This window comes from Lepidochelys kempii, chromosome 3 (assembly GCF_965140285.1).
Source record: "Lepidochelys kempii isolate rLepKem1 chromosome 3, rLepKem1.hap1, whole genome shotgun sequence".
NCBI lineage: Eukaryota > Metazoa > Chordata > Testudines > Cheloniidae > Lepidochelys > Lepidochelys kempii.
In genome coordinates this window covers 162,335,527-162,362,820 of record NC_136382.1, presented here as the reverse complement: position 1 = coordinate 162,362,820, position 27,294 = coordinate 162,335,527, and the positions used below count along the sequence as shown (strand labels likewise).

At 46.1% G+C, this 27,294-nt stretch overlaps 2 protein-coding genes across 2 annotated transcripts; one reads left to right on the top strand and one right to left on the bottom strand.

Moving 5' to 3' along the window:
• Positions 1 to 2,620: 2,620 nt before the first annotated feature.
• Positions 2,621 to 10,765, top strand: C3H1orf115 (chromosome 3 C1orf115 homolog). The gene is made up of 2 exons (XM_073335285.1): positions 2,621 to 2,975; positions 9,382 to 10,765. The coding sequence occupies exons 1-2, from the start codon at positions 2,730 to 2,732 to the stop codon at positions 9,499 to 9,501; spliced, it is 366 nt and encodes a 121-aa protein (XP_073191386.1). The 5' UTR covers positions 2,621 to 2,729; the 3' UTR covers positions 9,502 to 10,765.
• A 12,444-nt stretch (positions 10,766 to 23,209) lies between these two features.
• Positions 23,210 to 23,623, bottom strand: PFN3 (profilin 3). The gene has a single exon (XM_073335283.1). It carries the CDS (start codon positions 23,621 to 23,623, stop codon positions 23,210 to 23,212), a length of 414 nt encoding a protein of 137 aa, XP_073191384.1.
• Between the last annotated feature and the right edge of the window lie 3,671 nt (positions 23,624 to 27,294).

Below are 27,294 nucleotides of genomic sequence, written 5' to 3'. Positions count from 1 at the left end.
ACAGAATTCCAGAAAGGTGGCTTTCCACATCCGAAAGTTCTGTAGCCACTGCTCGTCATCCTACACCTGCATGATGATATGATCCCACCATTCAGTGCTTGTTTCCAAGCCCAAAAACGATGGTCTACGCTGTGCACCTGCTCTGTGAATGACCAAAAGCAATCTAAAGTTGCTCCTATCCATATCACGCAGAATGTCGGGCGCCTGAATGTCATCTTCAGTTAGGAACTTCACCATTAACTGCACCGCCATCCGCAATGTCTTCATGACAGCTAACAGACCATAGGAGAGCAGTACAGGATCCATCCCTTCTCACAAAGATGCTGGGGTGCACAGCAAAGAAGGGCCATTGGAAAAAAAATACCGTGAAAGAAAGCCAGAAGCTCATGGAGTGCTGGGGAAGAAAGCAATGCATCACGGGACATTTAGCACTGTCCCAAGATGTGCCACAATCCGTCGTCCCACAAAACCTAGTGACAGAAGGACTGTGGGATAGGTACTGTCAAAGTTTGACTCAGACTCACAATTTATCAGACCACTCTGTTTTATTAGCAAAGCTGCTCTGCTAATACATTTAGAAGTGAGCCCCCCTACTGGGGCTTGTGTCTTTTAATTTATACAGTTTTTTGGAGAACAAGTTACAGAGAAGTTACAGACAAAAGAAGAAAAAGATTTTAGTCACCACCCTTCGAGATCCCTGAGACCAGTCGCGTATCTTCAATTACCTGTCACCCTTAACAATCTCCTTTAACAGCTTCCAGTTAACTTAACTAATTGCCCTTCACACCTTCCATTCTGATGCCTGCTTCTTAGACGTGCTGGCTCTATCTTAATTGCTTCTCCATTCAAAAGCTAACTGTCCCTACGTGTGCTCCCTCAGATACTTTGTAACATGTTTTGGCATGCCCTCTCATATACAATGTATCCAGCATATCCCCTTATACAATGTTATACTTCCACAGTACCCATAGTTCATTGCTCATGCTGTCAATGATGCTGTCCCCACTGTGGACGTGATCTGCCGACAGAGGGAGCAAGTGTGAACAAGAAATTGTGATTTTTATTATGTCGATTTTTGGGTGTCTACATCACTTTTGTTGACACAAATTGGTAGTGTAGACATGGCCAAAATGTATGCACTTTTATCTAGCCCCTGTTAAACAAGGATCTCTCACAAGTCCCTTATGTGATTGGGGAATATGAGGCACAGAGAGATCAATGTCACGCAATTCTTCCCTTACACAGCTGAGAAGAGCACTCTAAGCTCCAGCCAGTTGTCTGCTCTACCTGGGGGAAGTATCACCTAAAGCTTAATGTGAATTTCTCTAATATGCCATTAGCAATGGGGCCCTATAGTTTTGCTTTTATCTTGGAAATTTCTTACTTTGAAGTTATGTGGCCCGGTTTAAGCTTTCCTCATGTTTAATGAAGCTTGAGGCCTATATTCTTGGGAGTGGGCAGGTGCCCAGTAGGATTAGATTGTTCTGACAGCTGTTGCGGGGACGTGTGCGCAACTTTTAATATCACGGCTATTGAGAGCACAGTTCAGAATCCATAAGTGGACAGTGATATATGCAACAAGGCATAAGGCCTTGGATAAATTTCTCTAATAGCTACATCAAAGCCGACCAGGATAAGCTCTCTAATGAATTTCAGTCAGAAAGCCAAGGGTCAATCACCCACAACTGCCCCAGTAAGAATGAGGTGAGATTTTCGTTGGAAGAGCTGCACTTCTGGTATACTTGTCTAGATACTGCCTCCTTGTCATCTATGTTATCAAGTTAAAGGTTTAAAATCCTCTTTAAAACCCCCTACAGTGGTTCCTTAGCAGAGAGGTCGGCAGCCACAGGAGTTTTCTAAAATGAAGAGGGTGGGGGCAGGGGAATAAGAACATCAACACTTTGGCTGATATTAAAATGGATAGTTTTAAGGCAGCCAGCTCTGGAGAATTACAGGGATGTAAATCTTCTGCACAGGCAGGCCTCCAAGAACCAATTCATTCATAAGGGTGACAGCAGGAGCAGCCTTTGGTCCGTGCTCTGTTACTCTCAGGACAAGATAGAAGCCTTCAGGCTTCAGGAGCCCTTACCACTACATATCAGTTCCTAATAACAGCAGGCCACCTGGCCTATCAGAGCTGCCTGATCCTGTGTTCTCTGCACAGGGCTGGGAGCAAAGCCCAGTTGAGGCTGGTGGCTTGCAGAAAACTATGGAAAACTTTAGACCAGCCTTGACCAGTGTTTGAAAGGCAGGGCTGGCGTTGTTTTTAGAAAAGCCAGGTGTGGACATGGATGCTAGTGTCTACTTCAATCCTAAGGGGCGGAAGCATGCCCCTGCCAAGGGCCGTAGCATTTCCAATGGGTTTAGAAAGCAGGGGGTAATGGGGGAAGCTTTCTACACTCCCCCAATACTTTCAGGAAGGGATTATGTCAAACAGGCTGCAAACCCTGCTCCTTGGCTCTAATTTCTAGTGGGGGTGGGAGGGAAGGGGAGGGCAGGGGTCAACCGAGGCTGCTGTGCCTTGCCTGTCTCAGGGCTGGGCAGGGGAGGGTCTAATCCAGGCTGGGATGTAAATGCGTATCGCTTTAGCTCCACCTGTTGCTCTCCCTTGCCAGGCCCCTAGAAAGTCCCGTCCTGTGGCTGGGAAGCAGGAAGGGCTCAAAGGTGTAGCTCGCCTGACTCTCAGCCGGCCGGCCGGCCGTCCCACCCCGGGAGCGGGCTTCGGCACCATGACCGTGGGGGCCAGGCTGGGCGGGAAGGTGCACGCCAAGTTCTCCCACTCGGGGCCTGGAGAGGACAGGGTCTCCATCCTGGAGCGGGAGGAGGAGGAGGGCCTAGGAGCCCCGGCGGAGGAGGGGACCCGCCGCTCCAAGAAAGTGCGCTTCGCCTTCCTCCCGGACGACTACGAGCCGCTGCGGCAGGAGGGCTCGGCAGGCAGGAGCAAGTGCAAGAGGAAGCTGAGGAAGTACAGCAAGGTCAGGAGCCTGCCGCTGCCCCCGCATGGAGCTCAGCCGGGCTCGCGGGGAGCCGCTAAGAAGGGCTTGGGCGTCCCGGGCCTGCCGCTGCCGCTGCCGGGCTCCGCCTTGGCACGCGGCTGCTCGGTGGCCCCAGCCTCCGTGTGCTCGGAGCTGGCCGGAGGCTGCAGCCAGCCCGGCGGGGGAACCGCCCCTAGCCCCTGCGGGGCAGCTGCCGGCTCGCGCCCAGGGCAGCACGTGCCAGAGGCGGTGGGAAGGGGGCGCTGCAAGGGAAGGGGGCGCTGCAAGCCCTGGGCGGAGGGCGAGCCGGGGGCGTGGGGGGGGGGGGGGGTTACTAGCTCACTCCAGTCCGTGCCAGCGCCCACAGGAGCCGTCCCCGCCTCTGACACTGACCAGCCAGGCGGGCTCGCTGGGTTTGGCGGGGGGGACGCTCCGCGGATTTAGCTCTCTTTTAAATGCATCGTCTGCTTTTCCTCCAGGCTCCCCTTAGCAAAGGGCTCTGCTGGTGGCTCGGCCTGGGCTCACGGGGGTATTTCCATACCCAATATCCCTTTCAGGACTTGACTTTCTTTTCTGCCGCAGAAGCTGCACTCCCAACCCTAAGCACCATGTCAAGTATCAGGGGGTAGCCGGGATAGTCCCTAGCTACAAAAACAACAAGGAGTCCGGTGGCCCCTTAAAGACTAACAGATGTATTTGAGCATAAGCACCATGAATCCTTTGAGCTCCTTTCCGGGTGCGGTTCTGCAAACCTTACTGAATCCAACCTCGCCGCACTCTTGTGGGGTGTGTCGGGCCCCATTTCACTCCTAGGTAAACCGAGGCACGTGCAGGTTGCCATTCACACAAGGTCACACAGAGGATCGTAGCAGAGCCTGGACTAGAACCTAAACATCCTGTCGCCCCCTCCCACTTTCCTCCCTTCCAAGTCCCCTTTGTAATGTGTGCACTAAGACAGGGCCCTGATTTTTCTACTCTATCTGTGGCAGTGGTGCTTGTGTTGAGACCTATTAGTGGGGCAGGACATCTTCCTCCTCTCTGGGTTAGAGAGTGGAGGTGGGAGACTACAGCATTCTTCTATCCCTTCAACTTTCTTCTCTGCACCCTCCCCACTGTGCACTGCTGCTTCAAAGAAAGAATTTACTGCAGGATGTGTCATGCTTCAGTGTCCTTAAATGTGACAGCAACTCCCAGTTTGTAACCTGACACTGGAAATGCACACTTTACAGTCTTCCCCTGTTGCCCCCTCCTTTGATGGGGAAGAGCCAGGCTCCTCTTCTCTGCCCTTAATAGATAATAATAGCCCACCATAATTGATTACTCTCCTTACAGTTGGTATGACAACCCCCATTTTTTCATGCTATCTATCTATCTATCTATCTATTGTATTTTCCATGTATGCATCTGATGAAATGGGCTTTAGCCCACGAAAGCTTATGCTCAAATAAATTTGTTAGTCCCTAAGGCGGCACAAGGACTCCTCCTCCTTCTCTCACTCAGACTTCTCTGCTGATCAGACAGACAAAGGAAAATTAACTTGTAAGGTGCTTTTAAATAGTTGATCAGTGGCATCATGTGCTAGTAAACTGAAATGTCACAAAAATTGTATTCAAAACTCCAAGGCAAAGGGAATGCAAACTGAGAGATGGTACTAAAAAAAGGAATGAATACAGCAGACAAACCCTAAATGCAAACACAAGTATAACTGCCCGGCGGGGGGCACTGCTTGTTTCAGGAAATAAAACTAGAGGAGGAATGACTGTGTGGTGAAGGTTTCAGAGTAGCAGCCCTGTTAGTCTGTATTCGCAAAAAGAAAAGGAGTACTTGTGGCACCTTAGAGACTAACCAATTTATTTGAGCATAAGCTTTCGTGAGCCACAGCTCACTTCATCGGATGCATAAAGTGGAAAATACAGTGAGGAGATTTATATACACACAGACCATGAAAAAATGGTTGTTTATCATACACATTGTAAGGAGAGTGATCACTTAAGATGAGCTGTTACCAGCAGGAGAGTGGGGTGGGGGGAGAGAAAACCTTTTGAAGTGATAATCAAGGTGGGCCATTTCCAGCACATTTCCAGGAGTTAACAAGAACGTCTGAGGAACAGTGTGGGCGGGGGAAGGGGGGGAGGAATAAATAAGGGGAAATAGTTTTACTTTGTATAATGACTCAGCCACTCCCAGTCTCTATTCAAGCCTAAGTTAATTGTATCCAATTTGCAAATTAATTCCAATTCAGCAGTCTCTCGTTGGAGTCTGTTTTCGAAGATTTTTTGTTGAAGAATAGTCACTTTTAGATCAGAAATCAAGTGACCAGAGAGATTGAAGTGTTCTCCGACTGGTTTCTGAATGTTATAATTCTTTTCTTTTACGTACAGACTGTCCAGTTTGACCAATGTACATGGCAGAGGGGCATTGCTGGCACATGATGGCATATATCACATGGGTAGATGTGCAGGTGAACGAGCCTCTGACGGTGTGGCTGATGTGATTGGTCCTATGATGGTGTCCCCTGAATATTCACCATCATTAACTTAGGCTTGAATAGAGACTGGGAGTGGTTGAGTCATTATACAAAGTAAAACTATTTCCCCTTGTTTATTCCTCTCCCCCTCCCCTCACTGTTCCTCAGACGTTTTTGTTAACTCCTGGAAATGTGCTGGAAATGGCCCATCTTGGTCAAACTGGACAGTCTCTACGTAAAAGAATAAATGGACACAAATCAGATGTCAAGAATTATAACATTCATAAACCAGTCGGAGAACATTTCAATCTCTCTGGTCACGCAATCACAGACATGAAGGTCGCTATCTTAAAACAAAAAAACTTCAAATCCAGACTCCAGCGAGAAACTGCTGAATTGGAATTCATTTGCAAATTGGATACTATTAATTTAGGCTTAAATAGAGACTGGGAGTGGCTAAGTCATTATGCAAGGTAGCCTATTTCCCCTTGTTTTTTCCTACCCCCCCCCCCAGACGTTCTGGTTTAACTTGGATTTAAACTTGGAGAGTGGTCAGTTTGGATGAGCTATTGCCAGCAGGAGAGTGAGTTTGTGTGTGTATCCCTGGGGGGAAAAAAAAAAAAAGCCTGAATTTGTGCTGGACATGGCCCACCTTGATTACCATGCACATTGTAGGGAGAGTGGTCACTTTGGTTGAGCTATTACCAGCAGGAGAGTGAGTTTGTGTGTGTATGGGGGTGGGGGGGTGAGAAAACCTGAATTTGTGCTGGAAATGGCCCACCTTGATTATCATGCACATTGTAGGGAGAGTGGTCACTTTGGATGAGCTATTACCAGCAGGATAGTGAGTTTGTGTGTGTGGTTTTTGGGGAGGGGGTGAGAGAACCTGGATTTGTGCAGGAAATGGCCCAACTTGATTATCATGCACATTGTGTAGAGAGTTGTCACTTTGGATGGGCTATCACCAGCAGGAGAGTGAATTTGTGTGGGGGGGGTGGAGGGTGAGAAAACCTGGATTTGTGCTGGAAATGGCCCAACTTGATGATTACTTTAGATAAGCTATTACCAGCAGGACAGTGGGGTGGGAGGAGGTATTGTTTCATGATCTCTGTGTGTATATAAAGTCTGCTGCAGTTTCCACGGTATGCATCCGATGAAGTGAGCTGTAGCTCACGAAAGCTCATGCTCAAATAAATTGGTTAGTCTCTAAGGTGCCACAAGTACTCCTTTTCTTTTTGTGTGGTGAAGGATGATGGGGAGATCTGCCTTCACTTCCTGGCTGTACCACAGACTTCCTGTGTGGCCTTGGGAAAGTCACATTGTCTCTCTCTGTCTCATTTCCCCATCTGTAAAATAGGACAGTACTTCCCTACTGTGCAAAGGTGCTGGAAGGATTAATTGATGTATGTGAAGGGTTCAGACCTTGCACTGATGGGAGCCTTACAGTACATAGATAGATGAACAGAGGGGCAAATTAGACTACAGCAAGCACTAGAAATCACTTAGAAGTGCAGCAGTAGGAGACCCTCTTTTAGAGGGTCGCCAAGAATCTCTGGAACATTTCACCTCACTGAACTTCTGTGAGTTGTTACCCAATTTTACAGATGGAGAAATGAAGCGACATGCCCAAGGTTACACCATAAATAAGTGGCAGAGTTGGGAGTAGAGTCCAGGTGCCCTGATACCTAGTCCTGTGCCTTGACCACAAAACCATGTAGTGAACAATCCTGCACGGATCTCAGGGAGAGCGTAAGGGAGTAACTGACAATTATTTCTCAAACTTCTTATTGTAACATCAGAAGTTGTAAGTATAAATCTTAAAGGCAGTAACCTCCATTGTCCTTAGGAGGTGAATCACAGACCTCTAAAATATACACTTAATATCCTATGGCTGCAACTCTGCCTTTGCATTGAAAAGTAAATTTGTGCTAAAGTGGTGAGTTCTCAGATCACTATAGTAACTAATAGTAATTGTCCAACAGATTTCCTAGGTATGTAAAATCATACTTCAAACTAACTTAAAAACATCCCTAAATATCTCACACACATATTTTGTGGCTGTCTAGAAATACATTGCTGCCATTCATGGAAAGAGAAATGTCTGTTTGAAAGACAATTAATTAGTTAAATCTGAGGAAGCAGCCTGCTGACTTTCTTTTTTGTTTGGAAGAAACCAGTCCCTTTAGAGACAGAATGAAACTGACTCTCACTCAGATCAAAGGATAGAAAATCTTCATTTCAGTCTGGAAATGTCACTAAGCTAATCCATGTGACGGATACTTTACATTTCTTTGTGCTGCATTTCTCTAGTGTTCTTATTTTGACATCATTCCAATTAACTACAAGTATTAGGAGGTGGATTTTTTTCTTTTCCAGCAGCAACAAAAAGAGTATAATAAGACTCCATATATCTATAAAATAATCAGTTTAGAGTCAAGGTGTCCCTGAAAGTCGTACACAAATTTTAAGGGGGAAAAGTAACAATTTTTTACTGTGGTAACTACCGTCATTTAGGTCAAAAATCACTCCTATTCTGAAAGTACCATTCCTCTTGAATAATTTTGGTAACTCAGTGTTTTCCATTTAATTTGTGTCTGGTGCTCAGATTTGGGTCTGCGGGGTGCTAACTGGGTCAGCCATGGCCATGTCCCAGCTCAGTCTCCTCCATTTCCCCCACAAAAAATATTTTCACCAGCCACCTATGAGCGAGCCAAATAAATGATGTGGAAGTGGAGGCCAGTTGCCCATCCCTGGTCTAAGGCTTAGGACTCATCTACACTTAAAATGCTACCGTGGCATGACTGCACAGCTGCAGCTCTTCAGTGAGGACGCTACCTATGCTGACGGGAGGGGTTCTCCCATCGGTCCCCTAGAGGCCGTAGCTAGATTCTCCCATTGACCTAGTGCTGTCTGTCCGGGGGATAAGGTCGGTTTAACTGTGTCACTCAGGGGACCAGGTGTTGATTTTTCATACCCCTGAGTGATGTAGTTACACTGACTTAATTGTCTAGTGTAGACCAGGCCTTAGTCTACACACAAAAGTTTACCAGCATAATTATATTGGTTAGGGGTGTAATTTTTTTTTTTTTGTGCAGACACAGCTATGTCAGTAAAAGCCCTAGTATAGACACAGTAGTAGTAGCGGTATAAAAGTTTTTATCCCAGTGTATCTTATGGCAGTTCTGGGAATGGGCATAAGCACTTTTATACCAATAACTGCATCTACAGGGGAAAGGTTTGGCTTGTTTAATGACACCCATATAGGTAAATTGGCAAAACTCTTAAATAGACAAGCATTATTCAGTTTGAATAATCTATCTTGGGTTTCCTGCAATGCTGTAAACAAATGTGTGAGTTTTTTATAGCTATATATTGAAACAGAGATGGTCAAAATGTGAAATGTTGACAAAAAGAGTTGAACTGTTTGTGTACATTTCCATTAAACGTTCACCCCAATTTTAACCAGCTAGTGTCCTTCTTAAATGCAAGCTGCCCAATAGTCTTTATAACACACTTAAGTCGTGTCTGCCTGGGAAAGCTCTTCTGTTATAAGCTAAGGTGTGAGCTTAAACCTATATAGTTAGAGAGGTGTAACTCTGTTTCAACTCTTATTATCGAATGATGCCTTTTTTTCAGTTTAGCTTATGTTACTTTGGAGGGTGTTAAAAAAATTAACAAAACACCCCCCATTCTTGCTGCAGAATAAGAGTGTCCACATGGCAATTTATAGTGGTATAACTATATCAGTTGAATTATGCTGGTCTAAAAGGTAAACTTTCCCCTCTGGACAAGCCCGAAGAAGATGGTGGGTCTGTTCATATTCTGAGGTTGTAGAAGGACGTATAAAATGGCTGGCCTTTATTTGAGCTCCCCAAACTGTTTAATTTAATGTTATTTTCTGTTCTCTCTCTCTCCCACCCCCTTCTTCCCTAAAAATAGAATGTTGGCAAAGCTCTCCGGAAAGGATGTCGCTACTTGGTGATTGGCCTGCAAGGATTAGCAACTGCATATGCAGCACCCTTTGGAGTAGCAGCAACAGTAGCCGCCTTGGTCCGCTAGAGTGGCTCTGCCTGTCTCATAAAGGAAGAAAAAATGAGCTTTCATAGAAGAGTATGGTGATTTGTACTTTCTTAGCATTAGATCTGCTGCTGTGACCTGCATCTGAAAATTCTTTTCAACAACAACAAAGGAAGCTACTGACGTGACAATATTCGAATGGAACAATCGCATTTCTCCAGTGATTTCATGCAAACATCTCAAGTGCTTTTCAGCTATTAAAATCAGATCCAATGAAAGAATGTGCAAGCCCAAGGAAATAATCATAGATTAATTGAGCCAAAGTTTGTAATTATAGGTGAATTAATTTACTCAAGCCTGAGGCTATCTGTTAAAAGGAGCAAAGAGGAAGGGAAAGCCAGTAGAAGAGGGAGAGTGGTATAAGTGGAAAAACAGGAAGGAGAATGAGGTGCGAGAAGCAGTGGAGATTTGATGTTGGTTATGAGGAGGAATAGTCAAAATAATGGAAGGAAATAGAGGTAGTAAAGGTATCAGGAAAAGGTAGCCTTTGATTTGCTTGTGTATTTTAATGCTTTGTTAGTAACAGCTACAATGAATATGTTCAGATACTATATGCAGGGCTGGGCTTAGCTTTACTACCTCAGTATTGCCAATTCCAGACACTGAGAAATCATTCCTTGGGCCCTGCAAAATCAGGAGATTTGCTTAAAAATCACAAGATTTTAAGAACATATATATATTTTGCTTGCTTTCTGATTTTTGAGCCTTTAGGGTTCCCTCTAGTCATGTTGCCAAGCTTTTCTCTATAATTGTGAGGGCTAGAAAATTACTTTTTTTTTAAATGAAAGCTGAGACTCTTGTGTAATCACTTGACTCTGGGAGCTGGGGCTTTAAGAAAAAATACCAAATATCGCCAGACTCTGGAAGAAACACTACTAGGCACATCTGAGGCCCATAGAATTCTACTCACTCTGTATTCATCTCATTTTGTGAAAGTTGTAGCGATGCCATATCAAAATGAAACTTTCAGATGGCTGGGCTAAGAAATTTGGATGGAGATCTCCTAGCATCACACTTTGAGGGAAACAAATCTGAACTGTTATTAACATGAGATCAAGCATTTTCCTCACTAATATTTGGAGTTCTAAGTTATGCTTTTCTGCCATTCTTTTAACTAAATCTTGTTGGCGTGTTCTCTTTGCCTTATTATGAAAGAACTTGAATTGCGTCTCTTAACAAGCCAGATTGTGTTTCTCTGAATGGTGATCAGAAAAATGAAGAACTGTAAATAAAAATAAAAATGCTCCCTTTTGCTTTTGTGAATGTTATTTTTTAAGTGCACAAATGAAAGGAAGTTTTTTATTCACAAAACAAGTACAGCATAGGCAGCTGCAGTGCAAGCTTTCCCACATTGCTTAGTTAACAGGCCTCCGCAGTGCCCTGGAGAAACCATCACTAAGGATGAGAGATGATAGGTAAGTGGCGAAGGACCATATCGTCCTTGATGTGTCAGCTCAAACTTCCAACAAGGCTGCCAGTGGCTATCTGTTGTGATGGTGTTTTTTGCAATGTGAACTCTTGTCCACTCAGACCCACAATCCTTGCTTCACACAAGCCACCAAATGTGTTTGGATTAATCTCACTCCTTTTTTTTTTGGTTACAGGTCTGCATTTGCTTCCTTCTGAGAAATGAATGATTCTTTGGGTGTGGGAAGAAATAGCAAGAGGGATATACGGCTCAGGTTTTGATTCTATATGTATGTTACATACCCAGCAGTTCTTAGGTCATAATATAGTAGCTGCTTGCTAATGGGTAACTCTAGCCTGTTATCACCAGGGACTTTCCACAAAGGTAAATATAAACTTTAGCTTGTAAATTGCTCTGCCTGATGGTAACTGTGTTCTCTTGTCTACTGAACTATGGCCTCCCTTTGGCTGGTGCAGCTTTTATGGAATAGGCTTGTTGCTATCAGTGCATTTTCAAAGTGGGGCTAGAGATCGAGTTTTTAGTGGTGGGCTTGGGCCGGGGTGGGGGGGGGGGGGAGTTGAGGCTTATTGGCAAGACAAACTCATGCTAAACGATGACTCTAAAATAGACCAAAACCCAACAATCAAACAACAAATAGAGAGAGAGAGAGAGAGAGAGAGAGATGATAAATAGCTGATATTGTTGACATTAAATTGTCAGTGATTCACGTCAAGGCTGCTTTTCCTCCTTGAAATCAACTAGTTCATTTCTTGCTGAGGCTGCCAATTGCTGTTGGTTATCTGTATTTCTCAACCAACACTCTTCTCTCTCTTCTCCTTTCAACCAACACTCTCCTCTCTCTCCTCCTTTCAACATAAAGTCAGTCTAAGGTCCTGGGGCTCCAGTTGCTAGCATAGCACAGAGTGAAAAAGCAGGATACAAAATGCCAAGTCAGCAAACCCCCATCACATGGAAAAAATGGTTCAGTGGCATGGGGCCTAATTTGCAGGAGTGCAAAGGGGCACATGGCTCCCTCTGTAGTCAGCTGTGCATGCCAAGCACCTCTGCTAATCAGGCCCTGACGTGTTTATAATCTGAAAAGGCAGCATTGTAAAACTTCTGGCCTCAGTGCGGCATGAGTTTGAATGAGATGCAGCATGTTCATACTTCATGAACAAAACAATGCCAACCGTCCTGAGGTGAGGTCGGAGGGGCTGTGAAGTGACACCCCAGCCTGCATGCAGGATCACCAGAGCAGTCTGTGATGATACCTAGATGTTGGTAGGGGCCTTTTGTGCTGTTACCTAAATACAGTGAACCTAGACAAATCAATTGCTTATGGGAGATGGCAAAGTATTGACAGATGCTTACTGAAGAAGCAAAGTAAGTTTGGGGATATGGAATGGTTTGTTAAAATGAGACTGTCTCACAGGCATGGCCTATTGGCCAGGTAGGGTTGTGCCCTTTCAGGAAGACGGCAATGTGACAGACCAAGTTGACCATGGTGGAAAAGAGTAGTTGTCTTTATGTAGCAGACACACACAGAATATTTGATTTTGGTACCTCTGCTGCTTTTTCACTTACTCTTCCATCTCCTGTGCCTGTTTTGTACCCATAGCCCCACCTGACGGGTGTGTGTTTTGGGAAGGCGTGCCATTGTGTGGTATGACTGCCATGTCTATATTGTATGTTTTCACATTTTTTACCCAACTTCCATGATGTTTTACTTTGGAGGGCATGCTACAGCTCAAGGAGTTGAACACATCCAAGGGTTGAATTGGAAACAAAACAATGGCCAAGCTCTGCCCATAAAACAAGTTCTGCCCATGTGAATCACCAAAAGGAGAAGCCCCTCACAGTAGGTGTTCACAATTTGATTGTGTGTGATGTCTGAGCTCCCTGACCTTGGTTCCCCCTTGGTATGGCTTAATTCTACCCACGTGCTCTGCTAGGTTCCTTTTGTTTGTCTCATTCTAGACTGGGGGATGAGGAATGGTGATACTTCCCAAAGACCACCACTTGGGGCATCAAAATGAGACTTAACTCATAGTAAATTTTACAGATCTATGATCCTCCCTCTCCCTTCTTACAAGAGGAATGAATTAGATACAACGTTGATTTACATTATCACTCTTTGGCATCTGAGTTAACACCTCCCTCAAATAAATGGGGCAGTTGACATCCCTCAAAGCTATTTTTGCAGGCTCTTTGCAGACTCTCTGCATCAAATAACCTCAAAAATGAGTGATTCTTCACAAACATAACTGCTACCTAACCTGAGATTAAATTTTTTCCCCTGAAGCTGAAAACAAGATAGAAGAGAGGTGTTGGTATGCCAAGCTGTTTGCTAGTCCTGAATGAATCTAAAGGTACTCACCCTGGTAACCAAAGGTGTCCTTTGTATATTTGATGTATTAAGAAGCCAAATATCAGAATCTCTGACTCCAGCTGGCTGAAAACACCAGCACGTAGAACCATGTTAAGCCTTTGATCCTTGTGAGCAACACGCAAGGATCTCCGTGAAAGCTGTGTCCGTGATAACAGTGCAGAATCCACAATTTCTAACCTATAGGGAATTGTCCTTTAGTGTCATCTGCTGGGAGAAATTCAAAGTTCTGTGCGAGTTAGCAATGCTCATTGTTCTCTGGTGCTGCCTTATGACAAGGATTAGCTCTCTGACAGGAACAATACTAGAGTTGTTACCTGAACAGAGAGAGTAGGAAGTGTAATTTGTCATGACTGATCTTTAATTCAGATTCTGTGTCAAGGCCCTGCAGTGGAAAGTTTCTCTGCATTTCAGATGCGTATACCTATTTGAACTCAACAGCTCAGTGGCCGTTTTGCACTATAATATTTTTTAAATGTAAGGCGGCAGGAGTATTGTATTTTCTTAGTTTTTTAAATACGCATTGCGCTTTCATCTGAGGATCTTGCCATGCTTTCCAATCATTGCAGAGATGTCTTTTATCCCTGTACTGCAGGCCTTGATTAGCTTCCCCAGAGCATGCACAGCTCCGCTGTGATTATTCAGGTTCTGTGGTGACACTGAATATGTTTGGATAATTGGGATTACAGGAAATTGAAGGAATTTTCAATGTAATTAATAGAAGCTGGGGAACAAGCTAGTGTGTGTCAATTATTGGATATGTGCTTAAAATAATCAAGGTTGTATTCGCTTGATGATGGTAAATTCACAGAGCCCAGGATTTACTGCTGGCAAGAGTAAAAAGATGCTTTTCAGTGATGCTAGAACCTTGCTACACTGCTGGATAATGGACAATTTAGCTAACTTTTATTACAATAAATGAAGGCCTGCTGAAAATCTACAAATCTGCATAAGTGGTTCCCCACAAAGGAAGTGCCTTGTGAATGAGACCCATTATCTCGCTGCTTTGCAGAAGTGTTCTCTGCTAGAAGGCATTCATTATTAATGACCCTATTTTTAATTCTATCATTGCCAATTATTCACCAGAGATTTCCCCCATGCTCATTACATTGAGTTCAGTTCGAGTGCATGACTCATGGAACTTATTTGTTTCTTTGAGGATTATAAATGGAAGCAGTGATGCTTTTATCCACCTCGCCTCCTTTTAAATTGATCTTTTGAATCTTTTGTTTGCTCTATATTTAGAGGAAATTTAGAAAATGGGGCTTGTGTGTGTGTGTGTTAATTTTGATCTCCTCTGGGCCAATTCATCCTGAAAGCCATGTGAATCCCTGACTGAGAGATATAGAAAGTGAGTGAGTTTGTGGCATTGTCTCCCCTCCTCTCCTGTTTTTTGCAGAACTGAAGGAACTATGTATTGTTACAGAAAGACAGCCTCAAAACTCAGGAAACCCTTATTCCCAGGCTTATCCACTAACCACTGGACCACACCTCTGTGCACTGGGCAGTAGTTTGCAATGTTGGATAATTATGGCCATCAAAGGAATATGCGTAAGACAGATCACTCCAGAACACTTATGAACCCAACAATATTTTTCATCAAGAGTTTCCAGGGTTCACAACCGTGAACTCTCACAGTGAATGTGTTCAGAAGCAGAGGAGCCTGTCCGCTAAGGACCCACACCTTGCATCTCAGGTGTGCTGGCTTTTGTACTCGGTGCAGCCTGTTCTCGGAAAGAACTGAACAATTTTAGCAGAAAGTTTCTAAAAATGTATAGCCTGAGGCAGACACCTGATATGGAAAATATCAGACTATACTGTTAAAGTTTGACAACGTTATAAGCAACTGAAAACATGGTCTTATAATGGAAAGTGTCAGGTTACCTTAGGGCATGGCTACACCTGGAGATGTAGAGTGCTTTGAGTTAAACCGGTCTTCGGAGAGTGCTACAGGGAAAGCGCTGCAGTCTGTCCACACTGACAGGAGCAAGCGCACTGGCGTGGCCACATTCACGGCACTTGCAGCAGCATTGTGAGCGGTGCATTATGGGCAGCTATCCCACAGAGCACCTCTTCCCATTCTGGTGCTGTGGCTTGTGGAAAGGGGGTGGGGAGTGCGGGGCATTCTGTGTCCTGTCCCAACGCCCTGTGATGCATCGGTTTGCATCCCAACAATCCCTGTGCTTCCATCCACATTTGGCGCCATCTTTCAATGTTTTTTGTACTGTGCGCTCTGTCTTCCCTTTTGGTCTGCGGGAATGGAGCCCGAACTGCTGAGGAATATGCTGGCAAGTCTTGCCAGCATGTCACGTTTGGCAGTCGCGTTATTCCTTAGGATCCAAAGTGACAGTGAGGGCTCCGACAATGATATCAACTCGAGTAATGCATATGACGCGAGACTGCTTGTGGCATTCACAGACATGCTCACCACTGTGGAACGCTGCTTTTGGGCTCAGGAAACAAGCACTGAGTGGTGGGATCACATTGTCATGCAAGTCTGGGATGACGAGCAGTGGCTGCAGAACTTTCGGATGAGAAAAGCCACTTTCATGGGACTATGTGAGGAGCTCGCCCCCACCCTGTGGTGCAAGGACATGAGATTGAGAGCTGCCCTGAAAGTGGAAGAGCGGGTGGCTATTGCAATCTGGAAGCTGGCAACTCCAGACAGCTACCGATCAGTCTCTAACCAGTTTGGAGTGGGGAAGTCGACTGTTGGAATCTTGTTGATGCAAGTTTGCAGGGCCATTAATCGCATCCTGCTCCGAAGAACCGTGACTCTGGGTAACATGCGTGACATTGTGGATGGCTTTGCACAAATGGGTTTCCCTAACTGCGGAGGGGTGATAGATGGCACACATATTCCAATTCTGGCACCAGCCCACCTAGCCTCTGAGTACGTTAATTGGAAGGGGTATTTCTCTGTGGTTCTCCAGGCGCTTGTGGATCACTGTGGGCATTTCATTGACATTAACGCAGGCTGGCCCGGAAAGGTGCCTGTCACACGCATCTTTTGGAACACTGGCCTGTTCAGGAAGCTGCAAGCCAGGACTTTTTCCCCAAACCAGAAAATCACCTTCAAAATGCCCATTGTGATCCTTGGAGACCGCGCTTACCCTTTAATGCCGTGGCTCATGAAACCCTACACAGGGAGCCTTGACAGCAGCAATGAGCGGTTCAACAGGCTGAGCTGGTGTAGAATGACTGTGGAGTGTGCTTTTGGCCATTTAAAGGGCTGCAGGCGCTCTCTATATGAGAAGCTGGACCTGGTCGATGACAGCATCCCTGCAGTTATCCGCATGCTGTATCCTCCATAACATTTGTGAAGGGAAGGGTGAACGATTCACTCAGGCATGGAATTCAGAGGTTCAACACCTGGAGGCTGAATTTGAACAGCCAGAGAGCAGGGCTATTAGAGGGCCCCAGCATGGGGCTGCAAGGATTAGGGCTGTCTTGAGGGAGCAATTTGAGGCTGAAAGCCACCAGTAATGTCTGGTGCCCTGCATGGGAGTGAAGTGCAGTGGTTCCAATGTTAGTAGGAATCTGTGTTTGCTACACTGACTTGCAGTGCCTGTTGCTTTCTTGGGCTAAAGTATCTTTTACCTTATGCAATAATAAAGAATGTTTTCAAAGCCAAAAAATCCATTTATTGAAAAGAAACAACTGCTTGGGAAACAGAAAGGGCAAGGGGGTGGGATGGGGAATGGTTCAATCACAGATTTGCATATGTCCTGGAGTCCGTACTGTCTGGAGTGCTGAGCAATGAGTGCTGCACTTCAGGATGGCTATACTGCATGGTGATGGGGGTTGAGCGCAGTGGGTAAGGATCGTAGTTTTCAGGGCTGGGTGGTGAAGCTACAGGTGTTGGAGGCAGCTGGTGGCTGTAAGAACCTGGTTGTTGGGGAAAATGGGTTGGAGGTGACATGGGGGCACAAGGGAAAGAGTTTTGGGACAAGGGCTGCAGGGGTGGGCGGGCACGGTAGTGTTCCCCCTGCATGGCTATGAGTGCCTGGATAGAGTCTGCTTGGTGCTCCATTATGCTTATCATCTGATCTGTGCTTTGCTGCCGGAGCACCACGCTTTTGTGCCGGCACTCCTCATTCTGCTAGCGGATCCTCCTTTCACTGTCCCGCCACTCCTGCACTTTTCGATTGTCATTACTTGAATGCTGCATTACCTCTTACAACATGTCTTCCTTGCTTCTACGTGGCCTCTTTCTGATTCTTTGGAGTCTTTCGGCCGGTGATAACACAGATGGCTGAGATCTCAAGGTTGCACCTCTAAAGGCAAAATGCAACACTTTACAGAGGCAGCATTGTTCACACCAGACAGAGTAATGATTCCCCCGTACTTAAGGGCAGGCACAGTCTACACAATAGCAGAATTTGCCTGTCTCAAAGAGAGCGCACATAACCCCACGGGAGCCCCAAAATGGTGAGTAAACACAGGGTCAAGGGGGACTGATTGTTTCACAGAAACCCATCCTCTGGGTTTCTGTGCCTTGGGGAGAGCCAACAGCAGCAGGGGGCCCCATACTGAACACTGTCCCCACATTTTCCACAGGAGTTCGTCTTGGAAGATATCTCACTGCTGAGGGTGACCTGGGAAGCAAGGGAGGGTCTTTTACCACAATGCAGCTTCTGCCCTGGCCCATATGCAGCTTGCCTGTGTGCAGCAATGGTCGCCCCACCCCTAACGGCACAGTGGCACGGACAAGTTAGCCTTACCGGGACAAGGAACACAGTGGCTCTCCTGAGGAATCTGTGCAAGCGCATTGCCCACGTTCTGGATAAGACTTTTAAAAAAATCACTGAGGCCGATTACCGCGATGTGAGAGAGCACATCAACACCCTATTCCGCATCTAGGCATGCATGCAGCCCTAACCCTCCTCGCCCCAAGAGCCCGCACCGAATAACTTCCTTCCCAAAATAAAAGCCGCTTACCGGGAACCTCCTCTGGTGTTTGTCCTTCCCCAAGCACCGGCCACTGCGACTGGCTACCTTCCTCCTGGCTTGAGAGCAGCTCCTGGCTGCATACATCTAGGGATTCCGGGGTGTCTTCCTCCGCCTCAGCACCCTCGCTTCCGCTTTCCTCCTCCTCCTCCTCCTCCCGCCTTGTTGAACTGGCCTCTGAAGTGTCCATGGTGGTCCTCGGAGTGGAGGTGGGGTCGCCCCCCAAGCTTTGCGTCCAGCTCTTTGCAGAAATGGCATGTCGCGGGGGCAGCACCGGAGCAGCTGTTTGCCTCACGGGCTTTGCGGTAGGCATTCCACAGCTCCTTCACTTTAACCCTGCGCTGTGTCCCGGTCATGGCCCCTTTCCATCATGTTCCCTCATATCTGCCCGAAGGTATCATAATTCCTATGGTTGGAGTGCAGCTGGGACTGGACAGCTTTCTCCCCCAAACACTGCTGAGGTCCAGCGCCTTGCCATTGCTCCATACTGGGGATCGCCTGGCGCGTGGAGGCATGGTCACCTGGAAAGATGTGCTGAGAGCACTCCATGCCTGGCTGAGCAAACAGGAAGGGGATTTTCAAGATTCCCAGAGAATTTAAAGGGCGGGTCTGACGGTTGGTCACCTGAGGGCAGGGCAGTAGAGTTCAAAGTGATGACCAGAGTGGCTAGAACAGGCATTGTGGGACACTTCTGGAGGCCAATCAGAGTGCATTAACAGACCAGGGCATCCACACTGGCACCGCGGTGCTCCAGTGGGGGCACACCAAACATTATTCCACTCGCCAAGGTGGAGTACCAGGAGTGGACCAGCCGCAGAGTCAGAGCGCTCTACGTGGCTTGCCAGAGTGGACGGGTAGTGAGCTAGTGTGCCCGGGTCTCCTTTAATGCACTGTAACTCGCAAGGGTAGCCAAGCCCTTAGCTAAAGGTAGCACAGCCTGCTCTGCCTATAATTAAATTAGAATCCAGTTAAAACCTGGAACTCTGTTTGTGTTGTAAATAAATCAGACCATTGTTCTTGTACAGGTTGTTGCAAATCTTTTAGTCTCCGAGGGAATTAATGTATTTGGCTCCTGGATGACATAGGTGTGTCTGAAAATAAAATAAAACTGCCTGATAAGTTAGTTACTAGCGGTATTTTCAGGAGGTATTGTGTGCATGAGCAAATCGCCTCTCTCAGGCCATGCTGTTTACCAGCAAAAGGCTAATTCAGCTCTATACTGGATTTCTCACATCACAGCGGGAGGAAGGAGATCATGCAGAGGCAGCTGTTTTCTTGGCTCCTGTTATTTTTCCTGTAGTTTCACCAGACCAGGCTATGGAGGAAGTCTGGGTTAAATGTAACAAACACTCTACTGGGCTGAGCTAAACAAAAGGGCTTTTACCTCAGGGCTCGAGGATTTTGGGAACTGTGGATTCAGGTTCTGTTTAGGCTTTGAAATGATTGCTCTCTAAATTTATTCTGCGTGTACAGTCACTGGACTATGACATGTGCCCTCTCTAGGCTCAGATCACTGGCAATTTTACAATTTACATTATCACTGCAGTATATAACCAAGGAGTTACTGCTGCCTGGATGCATAACACTGTTAAAATGTGCAGTACAAACCAGGGCTGTTCTCCTCCATGTTCTAATTTGTATTTCTAATTCTAATTCTAAAAGCAAAACTGCTCCACATTCAAGTCCCAACTTTGGTGATGCCCACAAGAAGTGAGCAAACAAACACTTGGAATTATTCTCTCCTAATCTCCAGTACTGTCTGCTGTGTCTTTCAGATTATACGTGTCAGAGAGCACAGACTGGATTTTTTGATTTGCCCAATGAGGAAGACTTAACACACAACAAAATGTTGGGTCATTGTTGCCTTGAGCTTGTGGAAGCAAGTGGCAATTTTAACCACAAAGAACTGTGTTCTCTGTGAAGCTTTTTGGACAGGATAAAAATGCATGACCTGCAGAAGCTTAATAAGCAGTGCCTTGTAACGTTATTTTAGGCTCTCAGCAACGTACGGCAGGGACTGTGTCTTCCTGTATGTATATATCATATATACCTTCTGGGGCTTATGTTAATTTATTTTAATTGCTGGTTATAAGCATTATCCTTTTGGGGGAAGCGCTTGCTGACTGCACCTGTGTTGTAGTTTTACTGGAGGGTTCCTTCCTTTTTCTAAGGTGCACCCAAGCTAATGTGTTAGAAGTTTGGTTTCATTTATACTGTTTTTTCATGTGGCTGCATGCTACTGTGGCTTAGGGACCCCTGTGTTCACACCCTGCACAAGACTGCAAATATGGGGTGTCAGATTTGTACACAATATGCCTGGTGAAGTATCATTTGAAAACTAACACCACACTGGTCAACAATATCATTGTTAAATGCATGTGACAATGCTGTGTGTGGAATTATGGATACTCAGGGATATTATGCTTTGAAATCTGTGCCTAAAAGGTGTTTAAACTAGGCATGTCAGGGGAAGTTGGTAAACATGTTTTCTCAACACAAAGGAAAGAGGCCAACACCGCAAACCAGGTGTGGCCAAATTCAATGGGCTATTCGTTTGTATCCAAGGCTGCAGGAGGAGAACATTTAAATTGTAAAATTGCAGCAGGAAGCAACACATTGGAACACACCAGCAGACACCTTAATCAAGATGGAGTTGGGCCTCCAGAAGAGACAGGAGACTGAACTCCAGGGAATCAATTTGACCCGTGAAACAAAGGCAGACCAGTGCAGTGCAGTGCTGTGTTTGATGGGAAGGGGGTGTTAACTCCAATTAAAAAGCTGTGATGTACCAACTCTTTAAAAGAGCAACAAACATTGTACAGTGGTAGGGGCTGTGCATAGCAGAGAAAGGAGCTTGGGGGCTGGAGTTCACAGATCGTTACCTGCTAGGCAAGGTCTGGGGTGGGAGAGCCTTGAGGAGTTTGCGGGTGAGGAAGAAAGGCTGGTGTGGCAGGGGAGCTGATGCACCGTCTAATCTCCAGAAAAGCTCACTCTTGTTAAGGCAGGGTGCTCACAGTTCTGGGTGTTCTCAGCAGCATGTTACAGCTACAAATCTTCATATGGTCTTCATTTAATTACACAATATCAGTACCATATACAATTAGAAAATTCATATTTATCAAGGAGCACAGAAGGTTTTTTTTGTCCTTCAGATGTATTTAGGGGATGGCCTGTCTAATTTTTGCCATGATGTTGGCTCACACCTTATTTCTATGGGGGCCTCGTGCATTCTTCAAGAGTGATTTATTTGTGGCCCAATGGGCCTGGAAAGCTGAGTGATCGGACAATAAGCATGGTGCGAAGTTGGGGTGCCATTGTGTAAGGGGATCTTGTGACAGTCTTGGTAGTGTGGAGAGTTGAGCTTTCCTGGCATAGTGGGGTACCCTGAGGCTACAGAGGGTGGAGTGCCATAATGCTGTGCTTTGGTATTGTGTAATGGATTGAGATCTGCTGGCACAGAACATCACCTGGCACAATGGGGAATCTTTGTGTGTTGGGGTGTTCGGGCAGAGCAAACAGTCGCCCGTTATAATGAGACCAGAGGTTTGGTTCCCAGGCAATGCCCTGGTTCAATGCCCTGGCAGTGTAGTACCTAGTCTGGCTAGAGCATATATCTATCAGCCTTTCAGGAGAAAAAAAAAATGTGGGACATATTGTCCAAAGGGGATAAATCTGGAGAGGAGGTGCCTTTCCTTTGCTCTTCTTTATTCTCCCAGCCCAACGCACCCAGTTCTGCTTCTTGTTGGCTGCTGGGTTGTGAAGAAGGAGAAAGCGTTCCTCTCTTTTTGCACTGTCCTGATTAGACCCTAACCTGCCCCCATATACATATATAACCTGCCCCCTCCTGAAATGGAAGAGGAAGTGCTTCAGCACTAAAGACAACATGGCCTTCTCTTGTGGAGGCCATGCTAGTGGAGTGTGAAGGAGTCACAGAACTGAGACCAGCTGATGCAAGAGGTATGAGAGTACTTATCATGGGAAAGAAAGGGTTGAATGGGGAAGGAACCGGCTCCATCTTCACCCCAAAGTATGGGTGGCTTCAAAAAATCTCACTTCCCTTCCACAGTTACTGTTAAATGCCCAGTGATGGAAGTGTTCTGGGAAGTGAGCAGGTGAAAGATTAATTGGTGGGTTCCACACCCAGAATTCAGGTCAGTCAATAGGTTTGGCAGCAGGAGGCTGCTATAACAGCCCAACTCTGGATGATCAATAGTTAGCTCCCCAAGCTCGCTGGGCTAGTTCCAGTGGTACAAACGGTGGCCTTATCATGTACACAGCACACATAGCAGAAGTGCAGCTTGTGGTACCCAGCCCTTCAGGGTTCCAGTGCTCATTGGACTAGCTAGATTCTGTCTTTAATAAACCCTCTAATGGAAAATGATACAGAGCTTTGGTTAATAAAATGCCACAATATGAAAGAAAATGAGTCGTTCCTGTTAGTAATTGCCTAATGGAACATCATCCAAAACAAAATAGAAATGGACTGTCCCAAATACCGCTGCTATTCCTCAGTCTTTGGGGCTATTTGTAGGAGGAACAAGGAACTTTCCAGTTACCAATAGCAGAAGGGCAGGATGTAACGACCTCAAACAGTGACAATCACAGACTAGCCGGTAAAAGAGACCAAATCCCCCTTTTCTCAAAGCTATTGCTAACGGAGAACTGGGAGAGTGGGAAATGGTCAGCATACCACATAAGATGGCTTGGAGACAGACCGGTGGGACTAGGGACAGTAAGGGTAACAATCATGTTCAACAGCCCCTCAAGAGATGGGCAGGCAGGTTGCTAGTATAATAGCAAGTTCCTCCACCCTACTCCATCCCACCTGAAAGAAACGGACAAAGAGACAGTTAAGTGAAATCAGGAATTTGTTTCCTTTCTTTTAAAGCAAGGATAAGGTCATTTTCCATGGGCCCCCCAGGACAGCAGTATCTATGTCCTTTGCTCTAGCTATTCTGGGCTTTCATGCTTGCAATCATCTCATGCACCTTCTTGTTGAGGGCTCCTCCATGGACTCCCTTTTTGCCCATGAGGAAGATCAGGGCTCTGGGGGTCTTGCCAATACAGATGGACTTGCTGTCACCCTCCTTGGTTCTGGTGTCCATCACAGCATCTTTTTCCACAAGCAAGTAGTCACGGATTACACTGCACTTCTTGCCAGCTATGGTAATCCCTGTCTGCAGGAACCCCTTCCTGTCATGGCCTATGATCACCCCCACTTCCTGAGGTGAGATAGCAGCCAGTAGGCCCCCTGGCTTGGAAGCCCATACTGATTTGTTGTCACTGTGCCCCACGATAGCTACATCTTCAATGTTCTTATCCTTTAGAATGGTATTGATGTAGCTTTTCCAGTCACCCATCCTGCTTTGGTTGTCAGAATGCTTCTGAAATGCTCTCAGCCAACTTGTTACCTCTTTGCTTGCCTTCTGGGCTTCAGGACTGGGAGCTTTCAAGCTAATCCTGGAGATTTTGAACTGAGAGTTTGTTTGAGCTGACTCTGACACGTTCAAGCTGAGGAATCAAGAGGGTTCAGCAGACACTGCTCTTGCTTTACCAATCAGGGGAGATCTATCCCCATCACGAAATGGTCATGTGTATGCTTAAACAGTTGCTAAGAGTTTCTTTGTGATGTCAAAAGCATCTGGCATCACAACCTGTAGGCCATTATGATGTCATATCTCTCTTAAAGTAAAAGTAGCCTTTATTCCCTACATGTCTAGAAATGTACCAGATGTTTGCCCTTCTACTTCCTACGGCCAGGAGGGGTCATTTGTATGAACTTCAGTTTTTTATTGCGGTCTCCAAAGAACATGGAAACTGCTCTATGTTGTGTATCACAGGGCTTGGTGGTGGAAGAGTGAAAAGGAAAATGCAGATAGATGTATAACCATGACAAAACAAGATGACAATGTAGAAGTACCAGTACTGAAGTTGAAGGTGTTAAAAATTCCAATTCTTTCAGTGAATATTGGATCAGATTCTGCCCCTGCAGAGCCCGTTTTCTTCTGAAGTTGAAAGTGGAGAATTCCTCTAGGAGGCAAAACCATCCTACCACCTACCATGCCTTTCTTATCCTCTTCCAAAGTCCTAATCCAGTGATACCATCTCTTGCTCTGGAGTGTTGAAGAAGCAAACAGAATGTGCAGCCAATGTTTACTTACACTTTGCAGCCGAAGTATTCTCTATTCTCTGCCTCACCCATCAGTTGTGTGGTGTGCGCGGAAACTGATGATGGATCTTGGGCAAAAACTCATCAGTATTAACCTGGCATGGCTGAAGGATGTATTTAAAATAGAAATGGGCCTAAACCAACCCCCCAAAATCTAATAATTTCTGGACTTTGGATCTGGATCTCAACTGGGTAGCTGGCCTCTGTGTGTATAAATGGATTGAGCAAAACATCCACATACTTAAGAGTTCAGGCTCATCTCTTAATATACAGATGCTATCTCTAGCTAATCTGAACAGATTTCTCCTAGCCTCTGAAACAGTGAAATGAACATCTTATGGTGATTATGTGACCTTCTTCACAGCAAATGCCCTGTCTATATCAATCCAGCTTTCTCGGCTCCCTCAGCATGCTACCATCAGTGCCAGCCTGCATGGGGGCATGCTCAGCTCTTCTATAGCAGTGCCTCCCTAATCCATACCAGTTCTAACATCCTGTCCATCCACCATGGTACATTTGATCACCCTTGAAAACGACATGTAAAGCATATCAACTTTGTAAAGCTATGGTGGAAGCAAAGATAATTCTCATTTTATTTCTATAAAATACTGTTTCTGATTATTAAGAACATTGGTGGTGGCTATACAATCTTCAGTTCAGGCACCTTTCCTTTTTCTCTCTTATTTTTGGGTGGTACAGGTGTTGAACTCCTCCATGAGGTGTGGCAGGAAGAATTCCTGGTGGGGAATCTGTTTCAGGCTAGGACTTCCCTAGAGTTTTCTTGGAAATAGAGGCACAAATCCTTCCCCATAACTGATTTGTGTACCAATGCTGAAAAGTTTGGAGTTGCAGTCTGATGGTGATCTGTTGCCTTTCCCTCTGGTCCTGCTTTTGGAGACGGGTATAGTAAGATGAGGCCCTGAGACATAAAACCCTTGGTATCAGAGGCCCGGTATGAGGCCTGAACTGAAGTAATGGTCAAGACGTTGCTAACATAAAGCAAAGCTAGGCTGTGAGCCAGAGGCAGGCCCTGCTCACAGAAGTTGGCAAGAGGAAGGCTGCTAAAAGCACATATACACATGTAAGCACTAATAAGATGAACGTGAGCCAGGACGGCATCAGAACAGCTTGGTACAAACACATCCCACACAGACAACAAGGAACAGGCACACCCAGCTTAAAGACAGGACAATATGATGGATAGACAATACGATGGATGGACTTATTTGTTCGAACCAACCTGTACCAGGAGAATGGCAACACCCTAATGCATAGAGGGGCTGTACCTGAGTGAGTTCAGTGATGCGTAACCAGGTTTGTACCTGTGTATAAGAATGCATCCCTGAGTGGGTGTCTTTGTCTGGCCTAAGGTGCAGTGGCAAATCCCGCCACTGACTGAGCCGGTCCATTGTCAGGGACCACATATGTACTAGCAGAACTGTAGACATCTGATCCGGGGAGCTAGAAACTGTGTTTCATTTGTCAATAAACCTGGCTGGGTGCCTTCGTACCTATTAGAGTCTGTGGTCATTGGGCAGTTTGCTCGAGATCTGCTGTGCCAGCTAGCTGCACAGAGCTGGGATAGCACACAGGGAGAACACACACACGCAGCCGACTGTTATCAGCATTGATCAGAGCACCACACCAGTGATGTCTGACAACAACGGGCACAGGGCCAAGTCATGAGTTACATGGGTTGTGGAGTGCCTCAGAGAAGGACAGGTTTTGCCTTTGCTTCTATATGTAAGCTCAGTGTGATGCTGGTTGGAAATTTGTCGTGGCCAATTTTGAAGTGGGAAATTAATGATTCAGGGAAACTTTACAGAGAAATCAACTATCAAGTGGTATTGGTCTCCCAGTGAAGAGCGTTACACGATAGTGAAGGTATTTTACAGTAACTGGTGTGGGCTGACTATGATCAGTCATGTTGCAAATATATAACTATGCCAGAACCTAGAATTGTAGGTTCAAGAATTGTACCTTTTTTTTCCTGGCTAAGGGGACAAAGTATCAACCGTGAGTGTAATGTTAGCTATCCCAGCTGAGACTCAGTGGACAAGGGAGAACCTCTGCATGGCTCAACCAGCAGATTCTGAGGCCTGGTTTGCCCTACACAATTAGGTCCTTGAAAGGCAGTTTATGTTTACCTAATTATGTCAGTGTATACACAACAGCCTTATCCCCTTGATGTAAGTGCCCTAGTACACCCACATAGTAACTCCACCTTCAGGAGAGAAGTAGGGCTTATGTCAGTGTACTTAGGAGGAGACAGTGTCTATGTACACAGTGTTTTACTACATCCAGAGTTGCCTGTCTTGTCTATTTCACAGCTCCATGCTGGAACTACGAAATTGACAAGAAACCCTGGCTCCCTGCTCCCAACCTGGCTGCTGCCTGGAGGCTCCCCACTTAGGGAGCCAAGAAGCCCGGGGAGGCTGCCCTCCGTTCCTAGCCAAAAGCGGGTAGCTGAGACCCTTGGGGGCAAGTGGGCTCCCGGGGGGCAGCTGAGCGCTCAGCCCAGCACACTGCCCCTCTTCAGCCCCCGCACTACTTACTTAAGTGCACTTAAGCCTATCGCGTAGGCATGCCTCCAGTCTCATCTCCCGGGCTTCCACCGCCCCTTTAGAAATCCACTCGCTTCCCTGGAGTGGTTCGCGGCTTTAGCCCCTCGTCAACGCGACCCAGAGCCAGGTTCTTTCCCCCGAGGACGAGGGGTTCTCCACAGGCCCGTCTCCACGCTGCAATGGGAAGTAGGGGGCTCGCCGTCCCGCCATAACCCTCGGGGTATATGGGGCGGGGGCGATGGACGTTAGAGGGCGATTTCCAGCTTTCCGACAAGGAGACGTGGGCGCTGAGCTAGGA

Coding starts and splice junctions, on each gene's coding strand:
- C3H1orf115 (XM_073335285.1), top strand. CDS start 2,730: ATGACCGTGGGGGCCAGGCTGGGCGGGAAGGTGCACGCCAAGTTCTCC. Junction 2,976..9,381: donor AGCTGAGGAAGTACAGCAAG/GTCAGGAGCCTG, acceptor CCCTAAAAATAG/AATGTTGGCAAAGCTCTCCG.
- PFN3 (XM_073335283.1), bottom strand. CDS start 23,623: ATGGGTGACTGGAAAAGCTACATCAATACCATTCTAAAGGATAAGAAC.